We start from the raw sequence: 21,630 nt of genomic DNA, 5'->3' as shown, positions 1-21,630 counted from the left end.
CTGAGTTGTTTTTTTTTTTCTTTTTCCATTTGGAGATAACGGCTCTCACTTTGGTTCTTTGGAGTCCCAGAGCCTTTGAAATAGCTTCGTAACCCTTCCCAGACTGATGTATTTCAATCACCTTCTTCCTCATCATTTCTGGAATTTCTTTCAACTTTGGCATAGTGTGTTACTGGGTAAGAACTTTTAACCAACTTCATGCTGTTGAAAAAGTTCTATTTAAGTGTTGATGTGATTGAACAGGGTTTGCAGTAATCAGGGCTGGTTGTGTCTAGTCCAGCTGAACCCCATTATGAATGCAGTCTCATAGATTTGGAGAATTAGTAACTACAAGGGCAAATACTTTTTCACACAGGCCCAGTTGGTATTGGATCACTTTTTTGCTTCAATAAATAACATTATCATTTAAAAACTGTATTTTGTGTTTACTCAGGTTGCCTTTGTTTTATCTTAGATTTTAAATTCTGAAACTATTTAGTATGATGTATACACAAAAACAAGAAGCAGCAAATGCTTTTTCACAGCACCATATTTGAGTGCAAAACTATGCACATTCCTGTTCTTGGCTGACAGGAGTGGAACCCAATGTGGTCTTCTGCTCTTGTAGTCCATCCACCTCAAGTTTCGAGGTTTGGTGCATGCTGAGATGCTTTTCTGCATACACGTTTGTAAAGAGTAATTATGAGTTACAGTATCCTTCCTGAAAGCCCGAAACCAATCTGGCCATTTTCCTTTGACCTTTCTTATCAACATGGCATTTCCACCTACAGAACTCTAGAGATTGTTGTGTGCGAAAATCCCAGGTGATCAGCAGTTTCTGAAATACTCAAACTAGCCCATCCGGTACAAGCATCCATGCCTCGACCAAAGTCAGAGATCACACTTTTTCCCATTCTGATGTTTGATGTGAGCATTAACTAAAGCTCTGGACTTGTATCTACATTTATGTACTGCACTGCTGCTACATGATTTGGGTAATTACTTAACTGTGTGAATGAGCAGGTCTATAGCTGTTCCTAATAAAGTGGATAGTGAGCGTGTGGGAAGCAAAACGCACGGAGCAACTGCAGAGTACACTAATAAATCAAGAGAAAATACCAATCGCAGTGTGCTGTACAAAACGGCATGAGTTGTGCTTGCTTCATCAGAAGCGCTTTCTTTGCGTGCTGAACTGATAACTTGTAATATCCTGTTTCTTTACACTGTGATGAAATTTTTACTGCTGCCACACAAACAAATATTTGCTCCCATAAATGAAAGCCAGTATGTATTGTGGTTACATTACAGCACAGTGAAATTCCTTTCTTCGCATACCCCAGGAAGTTGGGGTCAGAGTGCACGGTCAGCCATGATACAGCGCCCCTGGAGCAGATAGGGTTAAGGGCCTTGTTCAAGGGCCCTAACAGTGGCAACTTGGCAGCGTCGCAGCTTTAACCCCCAACCTTCTGATCAGTAACCCAGCGCCAAACCACCACTGCTCCTGCTTGAATGAACCTTTTGAATTTTTTTTTTTCTTCGCAGCATTCCAAAACATGAACTCGAAAAGAAAAGCAGAGACGTGGAAGAGAAACCGGAGACAGCTGGTGAGTAAAGAGATGTAAACTTACAGTACAGTGAAGTGCTAAAGCAGCATGAGGGTGGGATATTAATCTTGCTCTGCTTTAAGAGGTTCTTCTGTTACATGGACTGGAGTAGATGAATGGGCTTGGGAGTGTTTGTAGACACACTTGTGTTAGTTTTGCAAGCTGAGGTAGATCTGTCTGGTTAGGAGTAATAGTGAACAAGTGGTTTGTGCTACTTCAGGCCTTCTCCACTGTTGGAACCCCTGACTACATTGCTCCAGAAGTATTTCTGCAGAACGGATACAATAAACTCTGTGATTGGTGGAGCCTGGGGGTCATCATGTACGAGATGCTTATAGGTGAGATAGAACTCCCCATGTTAATATTTCGATTCCCACATGCCAACAGAAGACAGGTCTTTCACCAACTAGGTGTGTGCTTGCAGGTTACCCCCCCTTCTGCTCAGAGACTCCTCAGGAGACGTACAGGAAGGTGATGAACTGGCGGGAAACGCTGACTTTCCCCCCAGAAGTTCCCATTTCCGAGAAGGCAAAGGATCTTATTCTCAGGTACAATTTGCTCTTCAAGTGTTATTGAGCATTTACAGTCCCCTCCAAAACTATTGGAACGGCAAGGCCAGTTCATTTGTTTTTGGTGCAGACTGAAGACATTTGGGTTTGAGATCAAATGATGAAAATGAGAAGAGAGTTTAGAATTATCATGCAAGGTTTTAGACTGGCCAAGTCAAGTGCCAGGGCTTAACCAAGATGAGCATGCATTTCACCTCCTGAAGAGGAGACTGAAGGGAGAAACCACCTAAAACAGCCAACAACTGAAAGTGGCTGCGGTAAAAGCCTGGAAAAGCATCACAATAGAAGCCAAAAATCTGGTGATGTCAGTGAGTCGCAAGTTTGATGTAGTTATTATAAGCAAGGGATCTGCAACCAAATATTAAGTATGATTTACTTTAATATCCTTCAAGACTTTTCTCTTCCAATACTTTTGCTCGCCTACAGATTGTCTACAGTGGTCTGATGCAGAATGTCATTTAACAAACCCACATATGCATACCAGGAAACAAAAACTCTCGTCTCATATCCATCTTTTGATCTCAAACCCAAATGTCTGGTGTATAGCACAAACAAATGAATTGGCCTTGCTGTTCCAATAGTTTCGGAGGGGACTGTGTGTACATTCTACCAAAATGCTTGAGAGACCTACATGTTTTTCTTGCACGTTAGCTAGAAATTGGTAGTGTTTCTAATCATAGGAGTGCTTCACAGGGTTATATTAATGCGCTCGTACTAATTTAGTGTTATCATCTCCTTTACATCGACTTGTATGGTGGGTGATCAGCATAATTTAAGGCTGATAATTAACAGATTTTTGAAAACATGCGCTCCACCATAGCAACAAATACATCGTTTTATTTGTAAGGAAATGTTTGTTTAACTTTAATGGAAGGAGTCTCTAGCGTTAGCGCTTTGTAACAGTCGGTAAGCATTCTGTCATGGAAGAGTCTTCACTTTTCTCGGTTTCCTTCGAGAGGATAGCTGTGTGTAGCTGCTATAACATAAGTGATGACAGGAATGAACTCGTCTTGCGGATGTTCGATCAATATGAAATGTAACTAAACTGATGTATGGTATTATTCCTTAAGAAAGGAATAATTGACGACGGCCCGCTGAACTGTTAGGAAATCAGTACACACTCCGAGGTGGTAATGCGGCCACGACGAGAAGCGGAATGGCCGTTACACTTCGGGTGTGCATTATTTTCTAATAATTCAACGACGATTATTCCGCTTATACCACAGTTAGAACGCCTCAAGACATTGATCGGATGTTTTATTGCAGTACATTTCAGGTTTTTGTCCTTAAAACGCTCATGGGTGTGGAACTAATTTATTACGTATCTCAAGTTCCAAAACGTCATTTTAAAGCTAGCAACAGAGGCTTGAGCCTTCGATATGCAGTTATTGGAGAGAGAGATTGATCACATGTTTTTTTGTTGTTGTTGTTGTTTTGTTTCATGCTGATAATATAAAAAAAAAAATAGATCAATATCGATAGATCTACTTGTTCACAGTTTTTTTTTTTTGGTTTGGTTTTTTTATTGCTTCAGAAAATACAATGAATAAATAAATAAATATTAATGCTTGTTCACCGTCTTTTCTCTCTCATTTACTGCAATCACACTTGCTCTCTCGTACTCTCTCTCTCTCTCTCTCTCTCTCTCTCTCTCTCTCTCTCTCTCTCTCTTTCTCTCTCTCTCTTTTTTTTTTCTTGCTCTTTCTCTCCAGTAAGTGCAGATCAATGGCTTAAGCCTTCACTTCACTTTGTGACCTCATTACCACCTCGGGTATTTTTCTAACAATTCATCGGCCCATCGTCAATTATTCCTTACTTATTTCTGGAAAATGGAAATTGTGTCATTTTGTTTGTTGTTAGATCTGTGTGCTGTGGTGGACAGCAGGCTAACTTTCCGTTATTTCAGTTAACTTATCACTGATATCTGTATCACTGATCAAGACCTGAGTGGAACTACTTTAACTGCGCATTTACTGAAAAATAATTGCACACCTCAGAATGTCTCTCAGCCAATCAGAATCGAGAACTCAACAGCGCTGCGGTATAACAAATTGTAAAATTTGTCGCTGGCAAATATAACCGCATGTCTGATACATATAACGTGATTGCTGTCAGGTTGGCAACATTGAGTATATCATGAGTTCCTGAGGAATTAATGGTGTGGTGTGTTCTAGGTTCTGCTGTGAGAGTGAGAACAGGATTGGTGCTGCTGGAGTTGAAGAGCTCAAATCCAATCCTTTCTTTGAAGGGGTGGACTATGACCATATCAGGTAGAACCTTTAACTGCTCTATGCTATTATAGAAGCTTGTGCTATATAATAGATTTTTTTCTTCCCTGCTCAAAATTTTCCATTTTATAATATTATAAGAAACAATGTTATTTAATGACTCTGTCATATTTTTGAGTGATAACTTGTACCAGCATAATCCCATGTTAAATCGAGGAGCTGGGAAGTTTGGTCATATAATATTTAAGCAGGAAATATCAGCAATCTAGGTAATCAGTATAACCGCACTCTTTCTCTTGCGATACTGCTTTTATACGATACTTCTATAAACAATAAATTTATATCGGATCACTGACATTTCGAACACAGTGTGGCCAAATGGGGGAATAGATCACAAAGAAGCCACACACTCTGTGTAGCACCTCTGCTAGCTGGCTAGCTAGCTCACGTTCATTTGTACATTCCCAATAAAGATGCTTCAGCTGAAATCTGCCTTTATAAGTCGGATGTTATATTCCTGAAAAGTGTTGTTTGCCATGTCCACTGATGATGTCACTAAATCTACTGTAGTAACCGTTTTGAACCAGGAAGTGGAATTTTATGTGCTGAACACAGACGAGCAGAATGATGCACACAGTGTGTGTCTCAATTAGTTCGGACAGTGGTTTTCAAAGTGGGGGCTGCCCGGGGGCGCCTCAACAATTTGGTGTGAAAAATAAATTCTCACTCTCAGACAACCACACACACACACAAAATCAATTCCTAATGTAATGTAAGATGTAATTATTAATAAAAAAGGGGGATATATTCAGAAGTCTGTATTTTTAATGTGTTTTAAAGACATCTTGCAAAAGGGGGGTCACGGTCAAATTTTAATGCCATTTGAGGGGCCTTGCCCTGGAAGTTTGGGAACCGCTGAGTTAGGACACTGATCAGGGAGTCGGCCATTTTCAGGGCTGTCTCGATCACAGAATCCTTCCATTGCACTGGAACATTCGCTCCCTGAAAGAAATCTCACAATGCACCAATGAATCGACGCTCACTATGTTCCCTTACTGGAAACGGCGTCATTTCTGAAGCCTCTCAGCTCGAAAAAAGAAATGGTGGACAAACGGTCAGCCAACCTTATCTACAAATGTGAAAGCTTGTTATGAAACTCTCAATTGATTACTTTTTTTTTTTTAATGTTCTATATATGGTTTGTTGTTTTTATGACTTTTAAGCGTTTAATGATTTTTAAAAAATCAACTAGCTAGCCTACGATCCTGCTTGAAGTACTATAACAGAAACTCATGTGAGTAAGCGAACATATTTACATTCAATAATGCCAAAGGTTTCGGTCCTGCCTGTTGTTGATAAAATTATGTAGTCATGTCGGCAGACACTGAGTCATCAGTGTCCCACTGTGTAGTGAGAGAGGGTCCGGACCCGTGTACACGATATACTGATTCACAACCCATGGAGCTAGGGAGCTGATTGAGACACACCCACCAATCAAATGGAACTAAGTGTTGTATAAAATTGGAATAAACATCCCTGGATAACATGGCAACATAATATCGTGTAGGGACGATCAATCAGATGGTTATATCGCACAAGCCCACCGTAAGATATCGGAAGTGATGAATTGTGTTGCATTTCCTTTTGAATTACAGCATATTAGCTGCTCATTAACAAAATAATTCTCATGTGTACAGTCATGCTAAGTTAACTCGCAGCTTAGAGGGTCTAAAGACAAATGGGATTATTTTGACAGGGAGAGACCCGCTGCCATTCCAATCGAGATTAAAAGCATCGACGACACTTCAAACTTCGACGAGTTTCCAGATTCAGACATCCTCCAACCAGCATGTACGTTCAGTTAACGTTTCTGTTCCTGAAGCTCTACGTTTACTTACCACCATTGTTTTTAACTAACCTTCTCCTCTCTCCTCTTTCTTAGTGCCTGTAGTGTCCAACCACAGTGAAGCTGATTTAAAGAGCAAAGACTGGGTCTTCATTAACTACACGTACAAGCGCTTCGAGGGCCTGACCGCCCGGGGCGCCATTCCTTCCTACATGAAATCAGGGAAGAGATAAGCACAGAACCGTCACAGAGCTTGTGTTTGTCCTTTAAGGAGCCCTTTCCCATTGCTTCTCATCGCTGCGGATCGGTTAACATCACCAGACTTGTCCGTTTCCTGTTATGGGCCACGCTGTGATGCATTCACGGTAGTGGATTACTCTTCTTCCAGCACTTGTATTACAATTTCTTTTTTACATTTTTTTACACCAAAGCTTCTTTAGTAGAAGCTGCTATTTCTAGTCGTCCATTTTGGTTAGGAAAGTAAAATTTGAGGCCTTTTCAAATTCTGTTTTATCCCCATAACAGAGAAACGTTTCTTCTGGCTTGATTGATCATTTTATTAAAAAAAAAAAAAAAAACTAGAATGTGGCCAGTCCACTTTCAACAAGGGACTGCTTTTAGTTCGAGTAATTTACCATCGAAGAATTCTGCTCAGTTGCGACTTAAATGTCATCTGCTGTAGAAATCTTGAATCTTAAACAAAAAATAAGAAATGCAAGAATTTGTCCAAGAATTTGGATGCATTTGATTTTTTTATTATTATTCTTTTTTTAATATGATGTTTTACAGTGCTGGCCATCACATGCTTCACCTTACTGGCAATGGCAAAATGCAAAAGGGGCTTCTCTTATTGTTTATGCAAACAGTTTTCAGTGCTCGAAAGCCTAATATAATGTTTGTGAACCTGCCTCCAGGGACAAACATTGCCTTAAATTTGGATACTAGACGAATGTTCCAGTAATCACTTGTTACACCAGCAAATCGTCCCTCTTCCAGACCTTCACACTGAAGCAAATGTTGTTGTTTTTTGTTTTGTTGTTTTTTTCCCCTCAGTTTACTTTCTTTACAGTATACCAGCCAATGATAATGACCAATTGATCTTTTGTAGACCAGCTTATTTTATTGTATCGTAATTCTATTGTAGTTCGCTGGATCGTTTGCGCTCACACTAAATCGGAATCCCTTTTCTTTCAAAGGGCTCGCTGTTCATGTTTACCTTGTTCAGTTGTGGAGCAAAGCACGAGTCGGATGAGCGTTGCAAGATTCAGTGTGCTGAATCTGCATATTTGATTATATACTCCGCAGTCTTCCATGTTGATACTGGGCTGAAAAAAAAGCATGTTAATAGCAAAGCAATATTTTACCAAAGACTTGTTACTTTTAGCAGCTGATGCACCCTTGGTATGCCTTCGAGAAGCTTGATTTATACTCGAAAATTTGAGTTTTCTACCTTGTAGAAAAGTGTGTGGGGGGTAGACTAGTAAAATGTATTTATCTGGTGCAGTAGTTGTCTATTGTCATCATTCCAGAATGACTAGGAGTAGTTGCACTATTGTATCGAGAACTCGCGCATCATGAAATGAGGGCCGTTCGAGGGAGTCCGCAGACGTCGACACGTGACTCGGATAGGTCTCGCTCGGCTGCATTTCAGTAGGTTCCTTCATGGGCATCATGTTAAAACGGAATCCTGTTCTCCAGAAGCTGAGCTTTATGCATTATTACACTGTCCCGCTGTTGTAGGTTGTAGACTAATAAAATCTAGATTCAGCTTGGATTTGAAGACGAGATCTTCTTCGAGCTAATTGTACTTTCGATCAGAACGCCTAGCACTTCTGCTGAACTGTGATTATTGATTAGCTGTGTCCGACCAGAGCAGGACGCAGTAAGAAAGTAAGTTTCTTATTTTGCAATACACAATGCTGTCAGTCAAGTCAATAACTATCCGCACGGCCTCACGAAATCCAAAAATGCTGTTGATTTGTGATGAAAAGAAAAAGCACGATTGTGGGATTTTCTAAAATGCTGTAGTTTATATTTATATATATATATATATATATATATATATATATATATATATATATATATATATATATATATATATATATATATATATATATATTTTCCAGGAAATATACAAGGGAGCGTCACGTTTTGTAAATTAAAGCATTATTACGTTGACCTTGTAGTCGGGCTGTTCTGCTCGCATGCTTTTGCACGAGTGCTGCTCGAACGTTGAATGATATCTGAACGGCACGGAGTAAATGTTTCATTACTTTTAAACTCTATTCTTATTCTATTATTGTGTGTTTGGCCCTCTGTTCCAGCACCGTGCCGTTTATTACTTAGGAATGAAGCATTCTTTCTCGTCGGAGAGAACGTGCTCGATCAAATCACAGACACGACACCCATTTGACTGCTAGAACTGTTTAAAAAACGCGCTGAAGTGACTCATTTTCAAAGCGGAAGCTGGTCTGCTGTGTGTAGTTTTAGGAAGATGGGGCCTCATTTATCAAGCCGGTTACGAACACGTTTTATTCGTGACTCTTTTAGACAGTCCAGTTAGTTTTAGGGGAAAACGTTTATATCCTGCACGAGCTCCTGGGTTTGTGTGAATTTACATACAAGGAGACTCGCTCGTTTAAACCTTAACTGATGGGCTTCGAGTCGTATAATCAACAATGACTTATGTATTTCAATTACACACACGGATTTGATGCAAGTCTAGCGAAACTCAGTCGTTTGATTATTAAAGAAAGAAAGCAATCCAAACCAGAGCCATGAATACAAATATGACCAAAGTAATGGCACCCTCTAAAAGGAAGAAGGGTTAGTCTGTGCCTATGGTAGCTGATGATGCTACAGTGGCTGAGCTGTATCACTGGAAGATTTAGCGTATGCCATGAGTACACTATTTTTTTTTTTTTAGTAAAAGACTGATAAATGAGGCCCTGGGTTCAGAGCTCGAATTGCACTGTTTAAGAGACGAAATCTTGATTACTGAGGTCTTGAAATCTGGGAACGTCCTGTTGCACAGAAGTTTGGTCATGGGTGATGTGATGCACATTTGATTAACTTTCATGGTATGTATAGTACACGCAGAAGGCTGTTAAATGTTCTAGAAACACACTGGTCGATTATATTTACTTTTTCACACAATCATTACAGTAGCTTAGTCTTTCTGACTAATTTCAGAATATTTATATACTGTCTAGAACCTTCTGGAATAAAGTCAGCGTGTGTGTGTATGTTTAAAGGATTTGTATCGTAAAGGATTTACGGCTTATTTATTCAAACCAGGAACGTGTTTGAGAGTATCCCTGGATTTGAGAAGAGTAGTGAACAAGAATGAGCTTGCTGGGTTTTTTTTTTTTTTTAAAAGTGTAAAATCTAATATAAAAAGAAAAAAACAAAACTGCTCCTGGGTTGTTTAACGTTGCGTTCTACTGTGAGACGATGAAGTTGGGCTTCTCTCTCTGCCTTAATATTAAGTTAGTAGATTGTAGCTTCACTTCATAGAGCACCTTTTTCTGGTTTGTTATTGAGAGAGTTTGTGGTGAGCACACAATTTTAATGTTATAATTCAATAAAGCACCAGTTTATTTACCCTGTGGTGTATGTCCTTTTTTTTTTTTTCTTTCTTCTCTCGTTTGTTCAATGTGTTTGCATACTTAAGCAGTTAATATTGCATGCTGCTGTTAAAGTGCTACTCTGCTGCCTTGTGAACATTATTTATTGATTTCCGAGACAGCGTTGTACGGCGTCTCAGATTCCTGACTCCTCTTCATTTGGGTTTAGAAGTAATGCGGATAAGTGACACCGTGTTCAGCAATTTAATCAAATGTAATTCTACACATTTTAAGTTGTGATGAAATGGGAATATAAAAATTGTAGGGAACATTACTCTGCTTGTGTGCGCATTTGAGAGAAGTAATGCAAAATGGCTAGTGAGTCATCGAGGGTTTCCTTAACACTCATGGGAAATTGGGTCCTTCCTTGTTGACCTTTTCCAGTAAGAAAAAGCAAACAGACCGAGGAAGACAATCAGAGCCACGGTGATGGATATGGACAAACTGAGTAGCACTACATTTCGTACGGTGCTGCTTGGATACGGTTTCCCAGTGACGACAGGTTCATTAATCTCTCCGGGTTTCTCCCACTCGGTCAAACCCTTGGTGAAGTTCAGGCTCAGAACACGTGCTGATAAAACCTTCAGTCCTTTATACATTCTCTTCACCCTGTGGTAAGACGTGTCCAGCACGTCACAGCGATACGTCCCAGCGTCCTCCTCTTTCACCGGATTCAGGATGACCCTGTCCAGCCCTGGAACGTCACGCCGTATGAAGAAGCGGTTATTGGTGGTGATGATCCCTCGTGCAAAGCGCCACGACACCACGAAGGCGAAGCGGCCCATGGCTTCCATGACTTCCTCAAGACAGTCCAGCTCCAGGTATTGTCCTGCGGTGGCCGTTTGTGTCTGCAGCCCACACTGCCAGTTGTCCAAACACTGGACCTGACGAACTCTGCATGTCGGGGAGTTCGCTTTGTCGTCAGTCCCCAAAGGGCAGAGCCTCTGGGTACGGATGCCCAGTCCGCAGGTGGTGCTACAGCTTGAACTGTAGGCGATCACCCATGTGTTGTTGGAAGCCAGATCTTCTAGATCAACACCTCTAGAAGCTTCACACTGGCTGCAGGAATGCAGCAGAATCAAAATGAGAGCAAGGCAGCACATTAATGGGGGCTCCAACGGAAGACGTTACCTGTATAGACAAGATTAGAAAAAATGATCACTTCTTTAAATTGCTAATAAATTTCCAGTGCACTTTACCTCGCATTTTCTGCTTCTGTTTTTATTACATAAGCTGTAGTGTGAGTGAGTGGATCCTAAGACCACACAATATTTGTACATTTTTGGAGGTAAATATTTAATCTGAAAAAGAAGATAAGTTGCTAAGCGAGGAATAAAACTTGACAAGGCACGCTCTCATAGAAAAATAGTCCGTGATGGGGTTATTGATGATTATTTTCCGATGATTGCATGCCCCCAAACTGTTCTATTCTTGTCGTTCCACAGCAATTTGCCAACGATACGTTTTAATATATTAATGAACAGCACGTCATACTTTTTAATCATTTACAGCTCATGTTGTGGAACATCAACAGTCAATTCTTTTTCTCTCTTGAATTTAATAAGACGAAAAATGCAGCTTGTGATTAAACCCAGAAAGCACAAACGCCTCTGATCTGAACACTCTGTAACAGGCAGTGGGCTTTCTGACATGGCAAAGTGCTAATACTTGCGACTCCTTCCATAAATGTCATATAAACATCTCCTTACTGAAAGCTCCACCATATCAATGATCTTTTTTGTTTGTACATTTTTTAAAATCCTTTTATTATTAGGCTTCGATTATGCAGCTTGTCCACCATACAAGTCTCTGTGAATGAGCGGTTACTACAGAAATGATAACATATCAGAATGAATAGAATTTGAGAATGTATAGTAACATATTTATGCTTACTAGTCTTACAGTTCCCAGACTTCAAGGTTCCCAGCTCCTCTATTCAGAACGTTGTTGGTGATGTGTTGGAAAATCTGGGTTGCTTGTCTATTTACTAATAAAATAGAGCAACCCCCATGGAAAAAGTGAAAACAACGTAGCAGTGGTCAGAGTTTGGAGCGGAACTGTCATGATTGACTTGTCATCAAAGTGAAAGCTGAATTTTGTACACCGAGGAAAAAATAAATGTGGATAATGAAAGGCATTGACTCAAATCTAAAGAGCATATGGGTCATGCACGAAGACAATTATCCAGTGCACATGAGCTAGTCCTCATTAAAATGGCTCAAGAAGAAGTCATTGAAGGTTTTGAAATGTCATGTCTAAACCACACTAAGACACTGTGGAAGGAGTGAAATGAGAAGATTACGACTGAAAACCCGCAAAGGTCAGAGATTTAACACAGGTCTGCATGGTGTAAACTGAAAATCCCACTATCGTGGTGCACGTCACATGATTTGAACAACTGACAACCAGAGGAATAACCAATTACATCAATAGGGCTAATTAAAGAATGTTAGATTTTACATAAACAGTAAAAAAAAAAAAAGGCTTGTGTTGTGCTTTAAACACAATGTAGCCTGTCTAAAGATAATTCTGACTCCTTTCATTCACTCACTTTTCATCTTTTCATCTGATATCAGCATCGTCACATTCAGTGTCATCCATCCATTTTCTATACCGCTTATTCTACACAGGGTCATGTGAGAGCCTGGAGCCTATCCCAGGGAACTCGGGACACAAAGCAGGGGACACCCTGGACAGGATGCCAATCTGTCACAGGGAACAATCGCACACTAATGACAATTTGGAAATGCCAATCAGCCTACAACGGATGTCTTCAGAACAGGGGAGGAAACCGGAGTACCCGGAGGAAATCCCCGAAGTACAGGGTGAACTTGCAAGCTCCGTGCTCACAGGGCAGAGGTGGGATTTGAATCCCCAACCACCGTGTCTCAGTGTCAAAGAATTTTTAAAAAATGAATTGTAATTTATTTATAAAATAAATCTAAAAGTTATAAAATTAATTATATTTCCTTTTTGTTTTGGACAATAACCAAAGAAATCCCTTTGTTATGCTTTAAACATTCATCCTTTCAATAGACAAGAGCCTATTCCAATCTGGATATTTAAATAAAAACTGATCATTAAATCTTGCTCCATTAATATATATATATATACACACACATATATAAAATATAAAGATGTAAAATATTTTTCACTAGAGTAATGTAGTAATTGTGTAAGTAGTAAATATAATACAGCACCTACCTTTTAACTGCTGAAATCTTTATTTTGAATTTAAATTGGATTCAAACAAAAACAATGCAACACTCACCATTCTGTAAGTGACATCATACATCAGTGTTGAATTCAGTCACTAGATGGAGTCCTCTAAACACATGATGTGCTGCTCAGCAGGGTTTCCTGCACCAGGCTTTGTGGCTCAACACCAAACCTCTGCCTTTTGTTTAATTATTCAAACAAACAAATTCATAGTAGTGTAATAAACCCATTTGTGGTAAAGATCAATTCACTCCTTAATTCCAGATAGATAACTTTGTTGTCAGAACATGCTGTGTGCCTTTGAATGGCTAAGTAAGATAAGCCTGAACATCAGCACTGACTCTGAATGGACCAGCCTTCTGCTGCAGTTTTCACTGTCTAGGTTTTGCGGTAACATGATATGTCCTCTGTGCTAACTGATTTCTTTGCTGGGCTCTTTGTAGTGTGGGTAAACAGGATGCTCACGGTCTCTGACTGCAGCTTGTTCTTCGGGTGCTAGCACTCAGGATGTCATCGTGTTCTTCTGACTCGTAGTGTCTCCATAACTAGAAATGAAACCTGCCTCTGCAAGCACCTACCAAATCTATATGAATATTGGAAATACTATGGAGGTGAGGAGGAAGTACCATTAGTCTATTCTGTTAGTACTGTTCTGTCCCAGCATGCTTTGCACAACACTCTTAAGCAGATTTTGTTCAGAAATGGTCTATTCTGTTTAGAGATAATTGTTTATGCATTAATTAACACTGTGGCACAGCGGGTAGTGTTGCTGCCTCACAGATGTAGGGTCCCTGAGCTCGGGTTACTGTCTGTGGAGTTTTGCATGTTCTCCCTGTGTCTTTGTAGGTTTCCTCTGGGTTCTCTGGTTCCTCCCACATCCCAATAGGTGAATTGGCTCGTCTAAATTCCCCCTAGGTGTGAATGAGTGTGTTTCACACAGGGTGAATTCCCACCTCACACTACATTGATTCTGGGTTAGGCTCTAGCTTCACCACAACCCTGATGAATGAATGAATGAAAGTTTACGCATTATTATGCAATGTAGAATTCTATATTAATGTATTTGTCAAATGTTGTGATTTATCTACTTTACTGCACTGCAAACTATTTTGCTCACTTCCCTCTTTTGTCACTGTTACTTTCCATTGTTAAGGTCTCGCTTGGTGAGCCGGCTATGATTTGCCTGGCAGCTGTGTACACGTATTACTGACATGAAAGGAAAGTTACTGCCCAAATGAACAACAAGCTTCTGGGCCTCAGGTTGCACTCTTAACAGTGGAAGCACACATCCATCCATCCATTTTCCCTACTGCTTATCCTACACAGGGTCACGGGGGAGCATGGAGCCTATCCCAGGGACCTCGGGGCACAAGACAGGGGACACCCCATCACAGGGCCCAATCGCACACACATTCACACATTCTGGACAATTTGGAAATGCCAATCAGCCTGCAACACGTCTTTGGACTGGCGGAGGAAACCAGAGTACCCGGAGGAAACCCCAGAAGCACAGGGAGAACATGCAAGTTCCGTGCACACAGGGTGGATGCGAGAGTCGAAACTCTGGTGTGCGAGATGTGAAGCAAACATGCTAACCACTAGGCCACTGTGCCCCCTGGACGCACACACCACAACCTAATTCCTCATTTCCATCCCCTCAGGTCTCAATATCTGAATAGCTAGGAAGTTTGATCAAATCCTGTGGGATTTGAATGGTCTTGAACACGTTTCCAGCTGCGGAATTTTGAATCTAGTCATTTCAGATGTTTACCCGCTGCTGAAAAAACAACAACCCTAAACCCAATAAAAACCATCACAGACATTCCATCCTAATGGTTTCCACCACAAATACCATTACACACCATCAGCTAACCATTAAAACCATTCCTGGTCCTTAAAGGTATCCACTAAACACAACATGCCACCAATAGAAGGCAACACAAAGCAATACAATTCCCATTGTAACCATTAAAACCATTACAAATTCTGTGAGGGTTTCTAAAGGTTTTTTTTCTCTTTCTTTCAGCAGGGCCTGAGGAAAGAAATGGTTCCTCAAAAGTTCTACAGATGGTAAACAGCTCTAGTTTTCAACTTGGAAACTGTTCTGAAAGGAAACATTCAGTTGATAAGATTCCTCTAAAGGGAAAAACAAGACTGAAGAGCTCAGGGTGGTAGATGGCACCTTTTTCCCCCCCTCAAGTGTAGCCTACTCAATAACGGTCAAACATTCAGTGAAGGAAGCGCTAGAGCCAGGTTGTTCGAGTAGTTTGAAAGAGAAAGTCGTAGTGTGTGTGTGTGTGTGTGTGTGTGGAGTGTGTTGTGAGTGCGAACATGAGACGGGACTGAAGGAGCAGACGGTCTGGTCTCCTCAGAGACTGATTTACTCCTCAGTGTAACTACAACAGCGTGTCACTTTCTGCCTCCAACACGGCGCGTTCACGAGCTCCTCAGTTCCTCACTTGTTTCTCTTCAGGACGCTGTTTAATGAAGAAGACACGGTTCCCTCGTCTCGTCTCGTCTCTTTACCGGCTTTCAAACTGGAAATATGTTCTAGCGAAACGCGTTTGAACTTTCCTTAAAGTTTATTTCATCGACTAGGTAACGGTGAAGGCTTTCACAGGGCTGGTTGTCGTGGTGTGTGCGATGCGCGGTGGAATGGACTAGAACCACTAACACAACAACAACAACAACACAAGCACGACAACATCCACGCCGCTCCGTTTGGCAGCGTCTTCGCAAGTGTGGCATCGGGTTTTCGGGAGGATTTTCTCCGGGGAACATGGAGGAGGACAGCGCTCGGGAAAACGCCGAGCAGCCGAGGTGTAAAGACTCGGAGCGCCAGCTTCGCCTGCGGCTGTGTGTCCTGAACGAGCTGCTGAACACCGAGCGAGATTATGTGCGCACTCTCGCCTTCCTGCAGTCGGTGAGTTTTTACTGGTGCTGGCGGTTTTACCTTCGTGAAGTCCTGCAACACTGCAGTGTGAGTCAAGACATGCCGGGTTTTTATTTTATTTCATTTTATTTTATTTAGTAGCGGACAAAACATGGGTCGTTATGCTTAGCTTATACCTGAGATAAACAAGCGGTTTGATTGACAGATACTGTCTCTTCCTAAGAGTTAAACAGACAAGCCAGCTTCCAACTAATTACACGTTCATTTCATTCATTCATATATTTTTAAAACATTTCTTTGACCTAAAAAGATTCTTCTACTGTTCTAGTTCCCCACTGACCCAGTGTTTAGCCTACATGTATCTTACTGCCTCAGACACACCATTATAAACACACTTTTCCAGTTTAATTTGGCCATATTTGCCAAAAACTGACATACTTCCCTCTGCTGAAAAACAAACAAACAAACAATAGAAATCTTCATAGAGGTTGTAACGGTTTTAATAGTTGTAATTGGAATTGTATTGGTTTTAATGGAAACGCTAATGGTCCATGTGAGTCTCTACTGGTAATTTGTTGGCATGTTATGTCTAGTGGATACCGTTAAGAACCAGTAATATCGATGGTTTGTAATGGTATTTGTAGTTGAAACCATTAGAATTTCTGTGATGGTTTCTTTTATTAATATTTTCCTCCAAAAGGTTAAGTTTATTCTGCTTTGCAGATGTGTAAATAATCCGAAAGCAATCTCATTCGTCATACGTTTATCATAAGTGCTTTATGTGGGTCGGGATCCAGAGCCAATCCCAGGAACGCTGGGCACAAGGTTGAGAATACATCCTGGATGGGGACGCTAGTCATTCACACCTAGAGGTAGTTTAGTATAGCCAGTACACCAACTGGCATGTTTTTGGGATGTAGGAGGAAACCGGAGAACCCGGAGGAATCCCACGCAGACTTGAGGAGAACATGCGAAACGTCACGCAGAGGCCTCACAGAGGTGTGGGGCGGCGTCGGGACCTGCCGCGTCACCGTCCCACCCCAAAAAAATCTGCATAGTTCATATACATTTTTTGTTCTGTTGACAGTGACAACAGTAAGTATAAGTCTAAGTGTATTTGTGTCCATGAAAGATCAATCTGAACGAAGTGCTCAAGCCCTTCAGAAGGCTTTCATTACGTAATGTATTTTTTCAGTGTGTAATGCATAATTTAGCGTTTGTTAATCGTTATCGCAATAATGTGCTTGCCTGTACCAATAACTGTGGAAGGTCACAGTTTGGGAATGATCGCTGTACAGATTGCGTCAGTCACCAGATGAGTGTTTCTGTGGGTGTTTTTCGATGATTCATGACATTGACACACTATCCAGCCAATAGAAATGATGTGTTTATTAATTTGCTGTGAGGTTGAAATCCCTACAAACACAACATGTTTTTGGGTGCTGTTTAGATTTTGGCTGGAGTGAAAGTTTTTGAAACATCATTGTTAAGTATTTAGAAAAGATGGCCACTGCGAAATCAAGCAAAGAATGATAATATGGGAAAAAAAAAAAAAGATGTATATTTAACATCTTTTTATAGGCCAATTTAAATCTGGATTATAATGCATGTCTGGTCAGTTGGTGCTGACTGGGGGGTTTTTGTCCAGATTGTGCAGTCCTGTACTGTAGTATATGTTTAAGTGCTATATTGATGGGATGTGTTTAAGCGCAGCCCAAAGCAGCAGCTGTGGCATAAGCAACTCGGCTGGGTTCTTTTTTAATGAATGAAAACTGCGGCTGTGGTTGGAATCTCATGCCGAAAGCTGACATGTATTTTCTTGTTTTGATTTGCATCACGTTGTAAAACCGCTTTTCTGGATTTCAGGGCACAAGAGTCCTGAACCCCAGTGCAATTTTCACTTGTGCGGTGAGCTGTAAGTCAGTGGAGTGAGTTATAGGATGCACAGTACTTTACATTCGGCTCTGTGTTTTGAACGTGACATGCATGCCAGCACTTGGTGTAAAATATCTTGATGTGAGGATGAACTTGATGACATTAAAGGCTTTTGTGTTTTGAGAGGCTTTAAGAACATTCCGGCATGATATTAGCCGGCCTGCAGTAAAAAAAAAATCACAGTTTTGGCCCAAGTTATAAGCTTATTTGTCTGTTAAGCTCAGTGGCTGTTGGTGCTTCAAGATGACATCAGATGTGAGGTGCTGGTGTCTTTTTCTGGACTAAAAATGTTTTTTTTAAACCCAGTTCCCGGTCAAGCTGCATATAAAACTCATTAGGTGATTAGGGATGTTGTGTATGAATGAATTAGGCATATATTGATAGTGAGTATGTGATACATACCACTATATTCATGTACATGATATTTTGATAAGCTATCAAGATTCAGGTCTCATTTGCAGTGTGAAAGATTATATATATAAATACATGAAAACATGTTTTTTTTTTTTTAATACAGCGTCGGAAACTATGCTATAAGTGGAGGCCTATTATGAATGTTGTTAATATTACACGCATATACTGTATATTTAGATGGGTTTGAATGCTTGTTTGGTAGAGCTGGCATTCCTGGATTGTGCACCCTTTCATTTGACATATTAAAGGGTGAACATCCAATCAAATTCCTCCTTGCTGATTATTCTGACAGCCTCTCGTCTTCCACTTGCGATGACAGCTTAAGTGAGACACCTGTTCACACATCGGAAGAAAGCCATCATAGCCATCATTGGTGGTAATGCTTTTGCTTATTGCTTTTGCTCCTGATTGTTTGGGTCTGAAATCCAGCTGTTTGCTAGTATGTCTCACTTTACACCCAGAAAACCAATGCCATGGCTAATGGAAGGCTGTCTCGCAACCCAAAGGAAACCACAACGCTTGGATCATACTTTACATAAACACACATCCATGCATTTATCCTGAACTGGATGGCCTGACACATTTCCCAAGGAACTACTAACCAGCTTATTGAGCTTTATAGATATTTGAGATAGATATGTACACTTTTTATTTTTATTTTTACTGAGATATGATAAGGTCTAGTTTTCACTCTTGGTTATTTGATGCTTCGAAAGCTTTTTAACCAGCTCACACTGTAAAAATGGCACATTACCATAGAGAGAATGAAATGGGCAGTAATTACAGGTAGCCACTGTAGAACTGACATAATGTATGAAAGTTGACTGAATGTCCTCAGTGCTACAAATGGATTTCAGAACACCGGAAGTGGGTGACATAATCAATGAGTAAAGCATGTCATACCAGCTCATCCGTTCCTTTTTTAGATTCAATTATTTTTTTTTTTGTCCAGAAAACGTTCTGAAGGCACTTCCCATGGTCTTTTTTGGTCTTTCGACACATTAACCCTAGACAAGTTTAAGACGCAATTTCCTAACTTTGGTCCTGGAGTACACCCACTTCAACCCAGAAAAAGGCTCTTATTTAGCTGATTAGGTGAAAACACTAAAATGTGCAGGACAGGAGGTAGTACAGGAAGGGCGGCTGTGGCTCGGGTCTTAGAGCGGGTTGTCCACTAATCGTAGGGTTGGCGGTTCGATTCCCGGCCCACATGACTTCACATACCGAAGTGTTCTTGGGCAAGACACTGAACCCCAAATTCCTCCCGATGACAAGTTAGCGCCTTGCATGGCAGCTCTGCTACCATTGGTGTGTGAGTGTGTGTGTCTGAATGGGTGAATGAAACACAGTGTAAAGCGCTTTGGATAAAAGTGCAGACCATTTACAGAACTAGGGTTAGGAACTTGTGGGTTAAGTCTTTGACATACCCTTTTTACATGAATTTAGATTAGTGGGTGCAACCCAATGACACTATTTTTTTTTTTTTTTTTAATGACCTACTTGTTTTTTCCTGTTTGGTTTTTGTCCAAATTTGTTGTGTCCTATGAGATTCGCAATGCACACCTCTAGTCTTAACCAGATGTCATGTGAACCTTTCTGGCAAGTTTTAAAAAATATGTATATATTCATGTCTGTATTTGTATCCATATAGAACTGACTGTTCATTTCAAATAATGTATTCATATATTACATCCCTAGTTTAGATTTGAAAAAAAATGTACATCTTCACCTTTCTCACCACTTCATGAGCTTATCCGTGGATGTAAACGAAAAAGACGGTCCAGTGCAGTATATCGATGCTATCCACCAATAAAGCTTCAGTAGGATGAACTGGCTGACCTGTAAGAACTGAGCAGCGAGTGATTTATCTTTAGTTTGCTGGTTCTACACACACATACAAGCGGTAGATATCCTTCAAGAGAATGAACTGGACTGAATGTGTTGTGTTTACTTTTGTGCTACAAAGTACAAGCTGAGTGCACATGTACCTAATCCAACAGGTCACTGGTTCTCCAGACCCCTAGCTGTTTTACTGTTCACCAGTTGCCTGTGTGTGATTGAGTGTCGCCCCAGACGTCCTTTTAATCCAGCTGGTGTTGACTCCTCAGTCCCAGCTGTGCTTTTAAAGAGGGATAGAGCGGATGCCCAAACAGGATGGCAATAGAAGAAGGAGGAAATCAACCTGTGACTTCCTGCTCCATACTTCCCTGCTCAGGATGTCCCAGCATAAGGTTTCAGGTTTATAAATAACCAATCTAATACTCTTTTCCCATAATGAATGAAATTTGCAGTGGCCGTTATTGTCATTCGGATTGCTTTGTTTCAAAGCTGTGTGGTAGTGTGTTTCACTTAATGAATTGATACTAATTCAGGGGGTAATTTACAACTTCCAGGTCAGCTGTGGCCAAACTAATGCACCAAACTGTGGCTTTAAATAGACTATTATACATACCACAAATTTCTGTCATTTGTCAGTATTTACCTAATAGCAATGCAGTTTTTTTTGAAGTGATGCAATGCAGATGTCAAAGCAGAAGTTTTCTTCTTTAAGACCTAAGCTTGTCTGTAAGTTGTTGCCACAGCACACATATATTGTAACACATTTAACACTAAATTGATTAGAGCATTGATTTAAAGGCACTAATATCATTTGGAGTTTTTTTTTCTCTCTCTCTTCCAATTACCGTTACGCTAATTGTTTAAGCACTTATAGCTATATCCATGTATTGATTTGCTATTGGCATAAACCCAATGAAACTCCAGTCCCATACATCAGCTCAAGATCTAGCTCAAGATTTTCACTGATATTTACACGGTGGTCTGAGACAGATTTAATGCAAAAGCCTACATTCTTTAGTCACTCCAGAATTCTCACAAGCCAGTCTAAAACTCCATTAACTACCAATTATAATCTGTATATCTTCTATAACAGCACAGTTCTGACAGGCGTGCCGGCTCTAATCTGAATCTCAGGTGTACATTAACGCACTTGTCCTGATTCCTTATCATTTCTATAGCAACAACACATTCGTAGGGGCTTGTATGGCAGACAATTCACAAAATCTAACCAGTGGATAAAGGCTAATAAATGCATTACAAATGTGTTGTTATTTAACAGTGCTAAAGCATATAATGGAAGTTTTCTGTACAGGAGATGATTATTTAACATTTGTGGAAGGAGTTTCGGGTGTCAGCACGTTTTAAATGACAGTAGGTTTTCCGCCCCAGTAAAGTCTTCAGGACTCGCCTTCAGGTTGCGCTTTCCAGTTTCTCTCAAACACAATTGTTCTACGATTCTCTGCTACAAGACTTTTTTT

General features: G+C 40.5%; 3 protein-coding genes across 4 annotated transcripts in view; 2 read left to right on the top strand and 1 right to left on the bottom strand.

Annotated features, from left to right (window-relative positions):
• Positions 1 to 9,829, top strand: part of stk38a (serine/threonine kinase 38a) — a 27,446-nt gene extending 17,617 nt beyond the window's left edge. For both annotated transcript variants that reach the window (XM_017467876.3, XM_017467877.3), the window contains exons 9-14: positions 1,522 to 1,583; positions 1,804 to 1,921; positions 2,008 to 2,131; positions 4,327 to 4,422; positions 6,137 to 6,231; positions 6,323 to 9,829. In XM_017467876.3, the coding sequence (XP_017323365.1) occupies positions 1,522 to 1,583; positions 1,804 to 1,921; positions 2,008 to 2,131; positions 4,327 to 4,422; positions 6,137 to 6,231; positions 6,323 to 6,459 (632 nt within the window). In that variant the 3' untranslated portion in view covers positions 6,460 to 9,829. The remainder of the gene's footprint in view (positions 1 to 1,521; positions 1,584 to 1,803; positions 1,922 to 2,007; positions 2,132 to 4,326; positions 4,423 to 6,136; positions 6,232 to 6,322) is intronic.
• On the bottom strand, positions 9,020 to 21,630 carry tmem81 (transmembrane protein 81). The gene is made up of 2 exons (XM_053680334.1): positions 20,043 to 21,630; positions 9,020 to 10,983 (listed from the first exon to the last, which is right to left on the bottom strand). Exon 2 carries the CDS (start codon positions 10,953 to 10,955, stop codon positions 10,191 to 10,193), a length of 765 nt encoding a protein of 254 aa, XP_053536309.1. The 5' UTR covers positions 10,956 to 10,983; positions 20,043 to 21,630; the 3' UTR covers positions 9,020 to 10,190.
• prex1 (phosphatidylinositol-3,4,5-trisphosphate-dependent Rac exchange factor 1) overlaps positions 15,197 to 21,630 on the top strand; it is a 91,574-nt gene continuing 85,140 nt past the window's right edge. The window contains exon 1 of the mRNA XM_017467875.3: positions 15,197 to 15,994. Within this exon, the coding sequence (XP_017323364.1) occupies positions 15,851 to 15,994 (144 nt within the window). The 5' untranslated portion in view covers positions 15,197 to 15,850. The remainder of the gene's footprint in view (positions 15,995 to 21,630) is intronic.

This window comes from Ictalurus punctatus, chromosome 5, assembly GCF_001660625.3.
Source record: "Ictalurus punctatus breed USDA103 chromosome 5, Coco_2.0, whole genome shotgun sequence".
Lineage (NCBI taxonomy): Eukaryota > Metazoa > Chordata > Actinopteri > Siluriformes > Ictaluridae > Ictalurus > Ictalurus punctatus.
This window is presented reverse-complemented; position numbering and strand designations above follow the sequence as displayed.

Bases quoted from the DNA above. Each gene is read 5' to 3' on its own strand.
- tmem81 (XM_053680334.1), bottom strand. From the start codon at position 10,955: ATGTGCTGCCTTGCTCTCATTTTGATTCTGCTGCATTCCTGCAGCCAG.